Source organism: Rhinopithecus roxellana, chromosome 1, assembly GCF_007565055.1.
Source record: "Rhinopithecus roxellana isolate Shanxi Qingling chromosome 1, ASM756505v1, whole genome shotgun sequence".
NCBI classification, from domain to species: Eukaryota; Metazoa; Chordata; class Mammalia; order Primates; family Cercopithecidae; genus Rhinopithecus; species Rhinopithecus roxellana.
Window position 1 is genome coordinate 204,681,531 of NC_044549.1, and position 13,736 is coordinate 204,695,266.

Genomic DNA, 13,736 nt, shown 5'->3' on the forward strand with positions numbered 1-13,736 from the left:
TTACAAAGAGAAAAATAGTAGCTCGACTGTGATCAAAGCTAACGTCACCAGTGATAGGACAGTGTGGCACCACGTGTCTGCCGGTGTGGCGCTGTGAGAACACAGCACTGCTTCTGTGGCTTTCCTGACAAAGATGCAAGTCCGCCTCTAGTCAGGAGGAGACATCAGGCAAACCCAGACTGAAGGACTTCTACCAAATAATTGACCCATGGCCTGGTGCCTGGCCAACACGGTGAAACCCCGTCTCTTCTAAAAATGCAAAAATTAGCCGGGCATGGTGGTGGGCACTTGTAATCCCAGCTACTTGGGAGGCTGAGGCAGGAGAATTGCTTGAACCCGGGAGGTGGAAGTTGCAGTGAGCTGAGATCGTGCCACTGCTCTCCAGCCTGGCGAAAGACCCCATCTCAAAATCAATAAATCAATAAAAAAGTGGCCCATATTCCCCAAATTGTCCTAAGTCCTGGAAGACGAGGAACGACTGAGGAACCATTTCAGGTAGAACACGTGGAACAGCTACATGCAGTCTGGGGCCAGGAACTGTGTTTTTGTTTTTGGACAACTGACACATTTTGAATAGGACTGTGGATGAAATGGTATTGGGTTGTTACTGCTAGTGTCCTGACTTGGATGTCGTACTGTTGTTACGAAAGAGAGTGTCCTCGTTTCTTCGGAAGTGCACGCTGAAATATTTATGAGTTAAAACTTGTTTTCTCTTTCGTTTTTTGCACTCAGCTGCATTCTGTCAGTTTGGTGCCTTGTATTTTATGTCTTTAAATTAAAATAACTCAAATGTTATTTAATTAGAAGAAAAACTAATGATTAAATGAAATTAAAATTTAATTAAAATTGGGAAATAGATTAATTAGTGCTTAAGTGCAGTTTGGTAAACAGAATCTTTGTAATGATGGAGTCCGCTGTGGGAGGTGACTAAGGGGGTTTCTTAGTGGTGAAATGGTGGGGACGTCTGCTCCATGAGGCGGGGAGAGTCTGTATTTCCAGTGAAAATTGGAGCCTGGATTCTCAGCAGAGGGGCCAATCCCGTGACTTTCCTGCCTTCCTGTGTCATTCTTATCAGACTCATAACAGGAGGGGGTCCTCTCAGCCTCGGTAAACAGAGATGAAAGCAATGAAACTTCAGCTGTCAGGGAGGAGGCAGCTCGAGAATGGGGACAGTAAGCCCTGTGTGTGAGGATTCGATGAGACAAAATATGTAAAGTGCGTAGCCCAGTACCTGAGAGGTAGGTACTTAATTATCTCCTAGATGACAGATCATCCATCTTTTGTAGAAGATGTAGTATAAGCAGTGGTAATGTAACATGACATTTGGTCAGGAGTTCTGGCTCAGGAGACAGGAAAGCTAAAGAGCCATTTGACCATTGGCTAGTCAGTTTGCAAACTGTCACAAGGTGAAAGATGTTTGCTACTGAAAAGATAAAGGCCATATTTTTTCCTCCTGCTAGAAAAGGTCAGAGAGGTATTTCCGGATTCATAAAGTGGAGAAACTTTTTTCTTTGCTGTGATGTGGGTTTCTAGCACAAGGGATGATGTGGGGCCATCCTTTCCACACCCCTCCATGGTCCCAGGGAGAAGTCAGGCGCTGTGGCTGGGGTTGGTCATCTTCCCCTCGGTGAGAAGCCGGCTGTTCTCTGCCTCGTCCCATTTGCCCTTCCTGGGAGAGGATCTCAGGAGTCTGTGCCTCTCTTGGTTGTAGGTGCTTCCGCTGTACTTGGCTGGAGGAGGCTGAGGAAACCCTGTAGCCTGCAACCCTGGAGAGGGTGGTAGGAGGCTGGAGAGCACCACCTGGAGAAGGATGAGTCTGCTGGGGGAGAGGAACTGAGACAGTGTAACTCCAGGAAAGAGTGGCGGATTCATTGTTCACAATGGGGAGAACTGCTGCCAGAATATAGGGGCCTTCATGTCAGAGACATGAAAGAGGTAGCCAGGGTGCTAGAACTTGAAAACAAAATGTTTTCATGTTTACACAGGAAGGCAGGGAAGTCACAGGACTGGCCCCTGTGCTGAGAATCCAGGCTCCAATTTTCAGTGGAAATACAGACTCCCCTTTTCACGGAGCAGAAGTCCCCACACATTTCACGACCAAGAAACCCCCTTAGTCACTTCCCATAACGGACTCCATCATTGCAAAGTTCTATTTACCAAGCCGCACTTCAGCACGAATTAATTTGTGTTTGCTTAGGCGTCGTAGCCAAGGTCCACGTCCATCATGAAATGTGTTTTCAGTGTCAGAATGGAACAAGGTCGTGGTCACACAAGAGGTTGGCCATCAGAAACAATTTCAGGAGGTGTCAGCCGTCTTGGTATGGGTACCCCAAAGTGAGGCATCCTGCTCACAGAACTCCTTGGGCATTGCAGAAACAGTTGTGGGGTTGTGATCCTACTCTGAGGGTCTGTAGCTTGCTGGGATCTGGCCATCTCTGGCCTGGTCCTCCTTGCTAATGACCATGCCTGGATTCCAAGGGACCCAGTGGGACACAAACGCAGGGAAGCAAGGCGGGGAACAAAGTATGAGGCAGGGGACGGGGGACAGTAGTCCTTCAGGATGGCAGCCCAGGCCTGGCAGGCTTGGATCTTGTTGCTAGACCAACTGGGGACAGCTGAGGGCTGAACAGAGGTCTGGAGGAGAGCAAGCAAGAGTCTTTGCAGAAACACAGCAGTGGCTCCAGTGCAGCAAGGAGGCTCCATGAACAGGGAAAAGGGATCTGGATGTGGGGCTGATGACATGGAATTAGTCCCCATCTTGCCACTAGTGACCTTGTGACCGTAACAACACCTCATCTCTTTGGGCCTCTGTTTCTTGATCTGTAAAGTGGGTGTGGTTACTTCTTGCCTCCTGTGGAAGGACTGCTAGTTCCTGCTCTATGTCAATTCTCTCCTTTTTAATTTACAACCGAATCCCATTTATTTGGGCGTAACCTTATGCCCATAAAAGAATGCATTTCATAGCTTTCCTTGTAGCTAAGCGTGACCATGTGACTACATTTTGTGTAGTGAGATATGAGAAGAAATGTTAAAGACTTCCAGGAGGGACGCTTAAAGAGTCTGCCTCATTACAGGACGCAAGGTCAGGGTGTCCTTTCTCTTGGGTCCTTTCCGTTGCCTGGAATGCAGCCAAGTTGGCTAGAGCCCCAGCAGCCCCTGTCTTGCACCATGAGGTACCTTGAGGATGGAAATGAGATCAAGGAAAACAAAGGAGAAAAGCAGAAGTCATCTGGGTCTGTGATGACTTCATGGAGCAGCCGTGCCCTCCGTGGATGGCTTAGTTATGCTCTTCTCTGTGTTGAAACCATTGCTACTAGAGGTATTCTGTGATATGCAGTTGAACCCACTGCATATCACATGGATGCACCTGCCCCCTAGGGTTGCTGTAAGGATTCAATGAGTTAAAGCATGGGAACGAGTTTTATGGGCTGGGAATGCACTTTGAACATTGCAACATGCCATAGAAATATAAGGAATTAGTCCTGTCATTGTCATTGCCATATGAATCAATGGACGGGGCAAGGCTGCAGTGGACAGGCCCTGACAGGATGCAGGGCCAAGGGCAGGAGCAGGTGTCAGGGGACAGTGTGGGGATGAGGAGCTGCAGGCAGCAGAATGGAACCTTTGTTAGTTTACCTGGTTTTAGACTGAATCCATAAGGTGGCATGGGCTCAAATGCCACTCAAGAGGGAGAGAGTGGTTGGAAGATGAGATTAGTAACAAGAGCCTGTAATTCTGATAAAGAATCTCAAAACGGAGAATTTGGAAAGTTGCACTGTGACAGTTTGGGCAACCAGTGGTATCTGTATCATTATTTTCAGAAAACACCTGATAATTCTATCCAAAAAGGATTACTTTCTACAGCTTCCACCCCGGGCGTCTCTGAAAAAAAGCCTGTTGGCGAAGAAAGAAGACCGAGCACCGTTAGTCTAACTGTTGTGAACAGAGTCCAAATGTGTTTCTACCTCAAATAGGAAAGAATTTAAGCTTTTGGAGACAAAAACAAACAAACAAACAAAGTGGTTATAGCAGACACTAGAGAGATGTAAACTATGGAAAGGCCAGCAGGAGCCATGGACATCCATACCATAGACATGGAAGATTTTCAGATCTCAAATTCCGTTTCCCCTGTGTGTTGAACGACATCAATCCATGCGTGCGCTATCACTTCATACTGGCAATAGAAGTGAGAGGGAAATTTATATTGGGTGTCATACGTGCTATCTTATATAAGTCCCCCAAATTTTTCAGCCAAGATCAAAATAAATTCTGTCCTATCCTAAAGGATATGATTTATACCTCTTCGGAGAAGGTGCTAAGGAGGAGGAAGGAGACTCATGTTCCACTGTTGCTGAAGCAGAAACTGTGTCTTCTCATGATAATTTGTTTGGTCCACAGAACAGGAGCTGGGCGTCATAAACAATGCCATGGCTGAGCCGTAGCTAACGCTGTTTTTCATGCTTCGTTTTGAGAGGGGGCAGGTAAGGCTAGAAGAAAGTTTGTTGTACAGCGAATATATGCAACTGGCTGTGGTTATTCATTGCAATTTCCTGGACCCAAAACCTTTTACCAGAGCTGCTAACAGGTTGCATAAATCACTCTATGAACTCTGTTTCCTTTCTCCCCTGCACCACCCGAGGAGGGGCAGGCTGCTAATGTGGAAAACATAGATTAGCACAGTGAGAGTCAGGGCCTTCCTGTCTGAGCAGAGCCTGCAAAGCTGAGCTCTGGCCGTATCCTGGCCGCCCAGGAGCCCGGAAGGCAGGGCCGCATGGGCAATGAAGAGCGGGCACCAGGCTGTCGAGCCCAACAGACTTGGGGTTTCGAGCCCTACCACTGACCAGCTGCGTGATCTTGGATTATTATACTTTTCGATTTCCTCATTTGTCAAATGGAATTTTTTTTTTTTTGAGACAGAGCTTCATTCTGTCACCCAGGCTGGAGCACAGTGGTGCAGACACAGCTCACTGCAGCCTCAGATTCCTGAGCTCAAGTGATCCTCTTGCCTCAGTCTCCCAAAGTGCTGGGATTACAGGCATCAGCCACCACACCCAGCCAAATAGAAATAATATTAATCTCAGGGCTAGGCGTGGTGGCTCACACCTGTAATCCCAGCACTTGGGGAGGCCAAGCCAGGTGGATCACCTGAGTTCAGGAGTTCGAGACCAGCCTGGCCAACATGGTGAAAACTGTCTCTACTAAAAATACAAAAATTAGCCGGGTGTAGTGGCGTGCGCCTGTAGTCCCAGCTACTCAGGAGGCTGAGGCAGGAGAATTGCTTGAACCTGGGAGGCGGAGATTGCAGTGAGCCAAGATTGCTCCATTGCACCCCAGCCAGGGCAACAGAGCGAGACTCCATCTCAAAAAAAAAAAAAAAAGGATATATATATATATATATGTATCTCATAGAGTGTTTAGATGATTCAGTGAGTATAATGCATTGATACAAGTTGGCTGTTGTCATTAAAAGCTTCTTTTCAACGTTTGTGGCATAAAACCCTTTCTTCCAGAAGTTTCTCTGTTGGTCCTTGTCAATGAAAGGGAATCCCAATAGTCTTCATGCTTCTTGGAGATGAGGGTCTTACGGGAGGTGGTTGTGGTTGGGGGTTCTGTCCATGAAGCCCCAGCCACTGTACAGAGATGATCTGGAGTTGTCTGCTGTCTTCACTCTTGATGTGGAAGCATTTCTGGCTCATAAAGACAATAGGACTTTAAAAGGGACTTCAGAGATGTCTGAAGGCTTTTCTCAGAAATGTGCGGTGGATCAAGCAAACTGTCGAGTGAGGCAAATCTGTAATTGCTCTCCACCCGGAGCCTTTTTTGCTGAGTTGTCTTAAATTACCAAAACTCTCTGAGCACCAGGTTCCTCATCTGAAACTGGAAGATACTAACAGCTACCTCAAGGCGGCATGATGGAGGTTCATGGGCTGAGTCAGCATGCAAAGCCTTCCCAGGGCCTGGCACACGGACGTCCTTTCCCTGCTCCTAGAGGGTGAACGTTTGGTCAGGCTGGAGGAGCCCCTAGAATCTGTGCCCAAGGCCTGGGACTCTTGGCATGTTCCCTGTCTTCCTTCATAGCCCCTATTCCTATAATGAGCCAGCTGCCCTGTGGCCAGGCCTTGTACTGGGAGGGAGATGGAGAAGAGCGCTTTGGCAGAGAAATGTCCAGCTCAGAAGCGACCCAAGTTTCTGTTGGATGTGAGATCCACCACTGCCAATTCCAACCACACATCCCGTTGGGGACACAGCCTGGGTCTGTGTGTCGCGGGGGCAGGCCCTCTACCACATGCTCAGACCCTCTGCCACATGCTCGACCCTCCAGTGCGGGAAGCCAGCCTGGTCTGGCTGATGGAGCACAGGGGAACCGTCCTGTCCTATGGGCCTCAGAACACCTCCTCTGGGGTCAGGGTCCTCTCACTGTTAGGGGAAGTCTCCACCCCTTTCAGTTGCCCTTTGGCTCCCGCCGGCCAGAGGTGCTACTGGACAGCAATTTAAAAACACCAGAGTATGATAAGGCAGGTGGCATATTGCTGCAATATTTCAAAGTGGACAATGGGAAAATTAGCTCCCTTTCCAGGCAGCTGCTTCCAGGTCCCCAGCCTCATGACGCTGGAGTCACATAGCTTAATGCTGTCATAATTTCCCCTTCTCCCTAAACCCTCTCCCAGTTAGTGGAATTTGGGCTGACGCTCTGCAGTGAAAGCCCTTTAAAGTGTTATAAATATTTATCTCTGCAAATCTCTGAAGCCTTTTCAAAACAGAAAGAGGAGGCGCTTGCCTGGTTCACCTGCCCCTCCCTGCAGGCCTGTTGTGTTTCCCAGGATGGTAGGCACTGTGCTTACCTGAGCATGTCTTTTCTTTGCATCATTTCTTGATCTATTTTGTTGCGTGTTGCTTTTTGTGTGTTAAGATGTGTCTGCCAAGAATTGTTTCCGGGGATAGGAGAAGGGAAAGGAGAGGACAGAAGGCTCACGTTTTTTTTTTCTTCTGGAATTTTTTTTCCTTTTGTTGTTTATTTTTGGGTATCATTAATTACTTACTCTGGATTGTAGTTCCGCCCGTGGTCAGATGACATGCTTATGGCTGGTTTAATTGGATGCTCATGATGAGCTGAGTTGGCCCAAGCCATGTACTGGGAGGGAGATGGAGAAGAGCGCTTCGGCAGAGAAGCGTCCGGCTCAGAAGCGACCCAAGTTCCTGTTGGATGTGAGATCCACCACCACCAATTCCAGCCGCACATCCCCTTGGGAATGTTGGTTTGAAAATCTCCCAGCTGGTACTGGGGCCGTGCATGTGGCCCTCTGTGGTGTAATTGTACAGCGGTATCGGCCGCCAGCCAGGCCTCAGCCCCAGGCAGGAGGCGTAGGTGTTCTCAGCCCTGAAAGTAGTCCCCTGGACAGCCAGGAACTCCTGAGGAGTGCTGCCAGGGCTGTGGCGGTGATGATGGTGACAGGGTCTTGGAGGTCTTGAAAGCTACACCTTTAGCTTGTACTCACTCGTCTTCATGCTGGTATTTTCACGGGGTGATACACAGATACTCCACGAGCTAGTCGTGTTGGGTGCCTGTTTAGTCTTGTGCACACCCTTTGGTCCATTACCCAATGCTCTCTGTTCTCTAGGAGTGTATGGCCCATGTTGGGAGTGGGTTGGAGGTGACGGGGCTAATAAACACAAGAGCATTAGCTAGGGAGTTGGGAGACCTGGGTTCCGAGATCAGCTTTGCCACCTAGCTTGAGTGTAATGCCTGACAAGTCTGTCTTCTTGGCCCTCAGTTTCCTCATCTGTAAAACGGGTAGAGGTGCCTCAGTTATAACCAGGCTTTTCAGATCTGCCATGCTAGATCTTTCTTTTTGTTGTGTTTTCTCAAGATTTGGACATGGTGGACATTCAGCCAGCCTGGGATGCTGGCCGTTCTTGTGAGTCTTGTAGATGTCTAGTCTTCCTTTTTCTCAGACATTTTTCCTCATGATTTATAGGTTTCATGTCTTCCTGGCTTTAGGGACAGTTATCTCATTCATGTATTCCTCACATTTTGGTGGTCCTCCTGCTGTCATTTCAGCTCTCCTCCAACCAGCATCTTCTCTGTGATGTGGCTTCCATGGATCAGTCTCATTTTGTCCTCACAATGCCTTCAGCGTTCTGTGTAACCCTCTTGCCCCCACGTATTTCCCACAGAGAGACGGCTACATTAAGGACCAGAGGCCAGAGGAACAGGCCCCTTTAGAAACCTCATCCTAATGAATTCCAGCATTCCTAGTAAGCATCTTTCTCTTTAACAGTGACATTTACAATTTGGCGCCTTAATTTCATAATTACATAAAAGGGCTAACCTCCTGGACAGGTGCCTGCATGACAGGGCAGGCTGCTCAGGGGCCTGCTGGCCTCTGGGAATAGAAGGGCATGGCCTCCCATCTCAGTTGTTCTACATGGGTGTGAAGGGGTCACTTTGTGCTGGAGTTGCCGCCTGTCTCCTTCCTAGTCAGTGGACCTCACCTGGTGAAGTGTTACCAACCTTCAGCAAACCCTTCCTGGAAGGTGCTTTAGGAAGGAGGAGTTGTAAATAACATCGAAGCAGCTCAGATTCTGGTGTCTTAGGCCTAGTAGGACGTTTCTGGGTTTACTCCCAGCTGGTCCCTAAAGTGCAGGGGAAGTGCTCAGGTTTACTGACGGGTATATTAAGACAAGATTAAGACGCTCATCCAGAAGCATCTGATGGTCCTGAGCCCCGCCCTCCCAGCACATTCCCATTAACAAGGAGACAGGTATGCAGGTGGCCGTGACCACAGGCAGGCAGGCAGCCGTGTGGGGAGCACAGAGCAGGAAACCATGACTCCTGCAGGGCCTGTCTGGGGTGTTTAGACTGCTTCTTGCAGAATAAGTAGGGTTTAGGTGGCCTCGAAAGAGAGAACACCTGTAGCAGGTGGTGGGCTTTCGATGTGATGATTGACGGGCTGACTAAATGCATGGCTGTTCCTCCCATCAGGAGTTTCTTCAGTTACAGCAGAATTATCCCAAATTCCTTAAATTGCCTTCCCATAAATTCTACGTTTGGCCAGTGTGGTGCTCTGCTCCAGAATTCTGTTCCTCAAGGTCTCTAGGATCCCTGTAACACTGTCCGTAAGCTATTTCCCACACAAGGCACAGGAGAGCCTCCCCATTTTAGCAAATGGAGTAGCTGAGGTTCAGAGAAGTAACTTTCCCTGGGTCACAGGCTCAATCAGCAGCAGAACTGGATTCAAGTTGCACTCATGTGTTCTGATTCCCAGGCTGAGTACCAGGAACTTGCTCTCACCACTTCATCACTGAACCCCATGCACCCCCTCTTTGGACCTCCCACAGCCACTTTTTGATTTCAGGCTTCAGCACTGGCCTCTCCCTCTACTTTTTGCAACCCACGTGTCTCTCTTGAGGGCAGGGTCCTGGTCAGCCTGGTGCCCAGCACAACACCTAGACTCCCGGTCAGGCTGGGCTGGGTGAAGGATGGGGAAGGACCTTCACCAGTGCCTCCCTCCTGCACGTCTAGCCCGGAGTCATCTGGAGGCCATGGAAGCAGCCAGCTCTTAGGTGCCAGGTGATTGTGACATTGAAGAATTTGGGCTCTTCCTGTCTTTTAGGCAATGGATTAAAAACACAGTGGTATCTGAGATCGTTCAGCTGTTTCGCTCTGTCAGCAGCTTCACTTGACACACATCTGGGTTTGCAGAACGTGCCGATAAAGGCCTGAGGCCATAATGTTTTTTACCTCTGTCTTGTGTGGGTCATTTGCCACCTGTGCTCCAAAGAGGAAACACCTGGATGCTTTGAGTGTGTTTTTTTTGGAGATGGTGTCTTGCTCTGTTGCCCAGGCTGGAGTGCAGTGGCGCAATCTCAGCTCACTGCAACCTCTGCCTCCCGGGTTCAAGCAATTCTCCTCCCTCAGCCTACTGAGGAGCGGGAATTACAGGCGCCTGCCACCACGCCCAGCTAATTTTTGTGTTTTTAGTAGAGACGGGGTTTCACAATATTGGTCAGGCTGGTCTCGGACTCCTGACCTCGTGATCCACCCACCTCGGCCTCCCAGAGTGCTGGGATTACAGGCGTGAGCCACCGTGCCCGGCCCGCTTTGAGTTTTATGTAGGGAAGTAGGGTGTCCACATAAGGTATCATCCAAATGAGATACTTTTGAGAGTGAAATGGTGCACAGTTAACAGTCATATCAGGACAGCAGGCCGACGCTGAAGCGTGTGGTCGCCTAGTTTTAAGCAAAATGGATGTCTGCAGTTGGAAGAAAAGACCCGGCAGTCGTTTGTGAAGACTAATAGTGCGGAGGGGTTGCTGGTAGATGAAAGGCCTTTTGTTCCAGCGGTAACTTTGCATCATTCACTGACAACAGTAAGAGTCCAGTGCCCTTTTCTCTGCCCTCCGCGTCATTTTCTGTCGGTAGCCGAGCCTCCCGGGAGGTATGCCTGTGTCTCACTGTCCTTTTCTCTTTCCCGCAGAGATCCTGCGGCTCATTCAGCTGGACCTAGACCTGAAGTTTAAGACCAACATCCGGGAGTTGTTTGAGGAATTTGACAGTTTCCTGCCAGGCGCCATCATTGGCCTAGCCCGGGAGATGCAGCCAGTTTACAGGTGCGTCATGACTGCAGGGGGGCCACCTCCACGACCCTCCCCACCCTCCGCCCTCTCTCTTCTGCCATCCATGGCAGACGGGGATTTACTGGCGTCCCATCCTTCTGCACTTGGTGTCTTGGGCACACATTTGTGCATATTGCTTACAGTTGATAGTATGGGCAGGTGGGTCTGTCCCAAGCCATAGGTGCTACCTCGTTATTTTGGAGGAGTTTGTGGCCTTTTTCTTCAGAAAAGCCCAGTTGTTTTGGTTGTTGGATCTGGTTAAGTTCAGAATTTTAAAACCTTGGACTTTGTCTTATGGAGGACGATTTAACTTCCCTTCTAGTGACCAACTAGGCTTTCTTGGCCCCTGAGTCACCAGTGACGCCTATTCTCTATTAGCAGAGTGGGTGGACTGGTGGTCTTGTAGGGAGGGAGGGCGGCACAGCGCTGGAACACAGACTGGCATCAGTAGTCAGCACGAAGAAGCACATTCAGGTGCTGCCGCGTTTGGTTGTCAAGCATGTGTCATGGAGAAACTCCAGGACCTGAGAACCGTTCTTGAGTAGTCACTGTAGCGCTATTTGTAGTGGCCAAAACTGAAAACGACTGAAACGTGCTATTTAGCGGAACGGATAAATAAAACGCATTCGTTCAATGGAGTGCTATACAGCGACGGCAAAAAAGGGAACGGCTCTGCGCGATGAGAGCAAAACTAACCTGGAGGCTTTCGGGATGAATGTGCAGGTGCGGAGAATGGGAAAGGAGAGCCAAGGGGGTGATGCCTCCCCAAGCCTGCGTGGCGGGCGGTGGGGGACGTGGGGCTCGGTTGCCTCTCGAGAGCCGCAAGGTCTTATTTCCTCACTTGGATGTTTGGCTTCATATTTGCGTGCACTTTTCTGTATGTTCTTGTTCTACATGTTACAATTAAAAAATTTTTTTAGAAAAGGAAAGGAACAGCCGAAGCGGGTTTTGATTAAAGTAAACCAGGCCCGTGGCCCTGCGTCCAGAGAGTTTCAAGTTGCTGGCTGTTTCTCCAGTGGGAAGAGCGGCAGTGCACCCAGAGCAGAGCTGCCCGAGTTTGCTTGGAAAGAGCTGGGAGTTTGCTGTCCCGCAGGCATGGCCCGCTCTTTGTTCTCAGTGCACACCATGATGCTGGCTCCCTGCAGACCTTCCTGGAGGGAGGCCCAGTCGTTGGAGAGCTGCAGAGTACAGGCCACTAGTGAGTCAAGAGCCTGTGTTTCCCTCAGAGGGAGGGGTGAAGAGACAGCTTCAGCTTGGTTGTGGCTATTTGCATGACCCAGATCACATAACAGGAAATTCCTGCAAGGCCCCTGAATGAGCTGATAACTCCTTGGGCCATGTGGACTTTTCTCCCTTATATAATCCTCTCACATGTTGCCCCAGAGTCACTGGGTAGGCCTCTTCCTCTGAGGTCAGGGGTTGGCGACTTAAGAGGAGAGGGTTTGGGCAAACACCTGCCATCTTAACTGTAGAAGACTCCCCACCTTCTTCCCTCCCCTTCTTTCCCGTGAAGATCTTCTGCTGGGGTCCTTGATCCAACAGAGGGAGGTGATAGTGTTCACAGTGGTGAATCCATGTGGGTCTGCAGCACCCTCACTTCCTGCCTCCTCAGAAGAAAGAATTTGATTGAGGGACCTCAGGCAGAGGGAGAGACCAAGCAAGTTTTAGAGCAGGACGGAAAGTGTATTAAAAAGTTTTAGACCAGGAATGAAAGGAAATAAAGTACGCTTGGGAGAGGGCCAGTGGGTGACTTGGGAGCTCGAACGTGCTGTGTGACTTTTGACTTGGAGTCTTAAACAGTGGCATGGTTCTTGGGTTTGCGTTACTCCTCCCCTGCTGCTTCCCTGAGGGTGGCCCGCCAGCCCTTGGGCAGGAGCATGGTGTGTTTACTGAGGTTGCGCACACACCCCCTGGAGCCGTTCTTCCCTGACCAGTCCAGCCTTCCTAGAGGAGGGGCCACCATTTTGCCTTCTAGTACCCATGCTTGAGCCCACGTGCCCGGCTCCTGAGATCTTACCGGGAAGCTGCTGGTCATCAGTTTCAGGTTCTGGGACCCTGCCTTTCCCTGGCACTGGCTGCAGCCAATTATCATTTTAGAATGACAGTTGACAACTGCCTGACCATCAGCTGATGGTCGCAAACATTCCTGGTGGTGGTGGAGCCCTCTCCTGCCCTGCTTGTGTCTGACTAGCTACCTACTGTAACAACAGAGGGAGGAGCCTCAGAGTCCCAAGCCCTAGATACTAGTGCCAGCTCTGCCTCCTTGGGGCCTTTGTTCCCCCACCTGAGAAGGAGAAGAGCTGAGCTCTAAGTCCCCCCTTCCTTGGCTGTGGCACTGCGGGGGTCACAGCCCTTTGGACCCTCATTGTCCTGCCTCCGTGTAGAAGTTGCCTGTCTGCTGGTGAGCTCTTTAGGGATCAGGGAGAACTGATATCATGGGGTGTTTAAACAGGGCTGAGTATTAAATGCATTTACAGCTCCAATGCCTTCAAGGTCTGCTTTGGAATCTTCTCACATCATGTAAGTGGAAACTTGGAAACCCCATCATGCTTAGACAGGATGGGCCAGAATTTGTATTTTCTGTAGATCTAGGATTTTATAAACAGTGCAACTTAAAATCAGTTTAATTGTCTGGACTTCCCGAAAGAAAACTCTGAAAGATTTTAGATTCGAAATGAAACTGAATTTTTCTTACCTTGAGCATCTTTAATTTTCCTTATGTGCTATGATAACTATGAGACCTCCGCTGCCGTGGAGTCTGAAGAATGCCATTTGCAGGGCCTGGGCACTCAAAAATCAACAGAGACTTACACTCCTTTACGTGCTCCCTCTGTCCACCCCTCAGCTGAAATGCTTCGAGAGACCTTTAGTCTCTAGAATTGAGTCTGCAGATGACTGCCCTGCACTGCCATGCGCCCCGCTAGCTCTGGGGAATTGCCTGGCAACATTGGCAGTCTCTTTTTTTTTTTTTTTTTTTTTTTTTTGAGGCAGAGTCTCGCTCTGTCGTCCGGAGTGGAGTGCAGTGGCCGGATCTCAGCTCACTGCAAGCTCCGCCTCCCGGGTTTACGCCATTCTCCTGCCTCAGCCTCCCGAGGAGCTGGGACTACAGGCGCCCGCCA

General features: G+C 49.6%; 1 protein-coding gene across 3 annotated transcripts in view; it reads left to right on the top strand.

Annotated features, from left to right (window-relative positions):
• XXYLT1 (xyloside xylosyltransferase 1) overlaps window positions 1-13,736 on the top strand; it is a 200,314-nt gene that overhangs the window by 106,229 nt on the left and 80,349 nt on the right. For all 3 annotated transcript variants that reach the window (XM_010356724.2, XM_030937061.1, XM_030937067.1), the window contains exon 3: window positions 10,479-10,611. In XM_010356724.2, coding sequence (XP_010355026.2) covers window positions 10,479-10,611 — 133 coding nt within the window. The remainder of the gene's footprint in view (window positions 1-10,478; window positions 10,612-13,736) is intronic.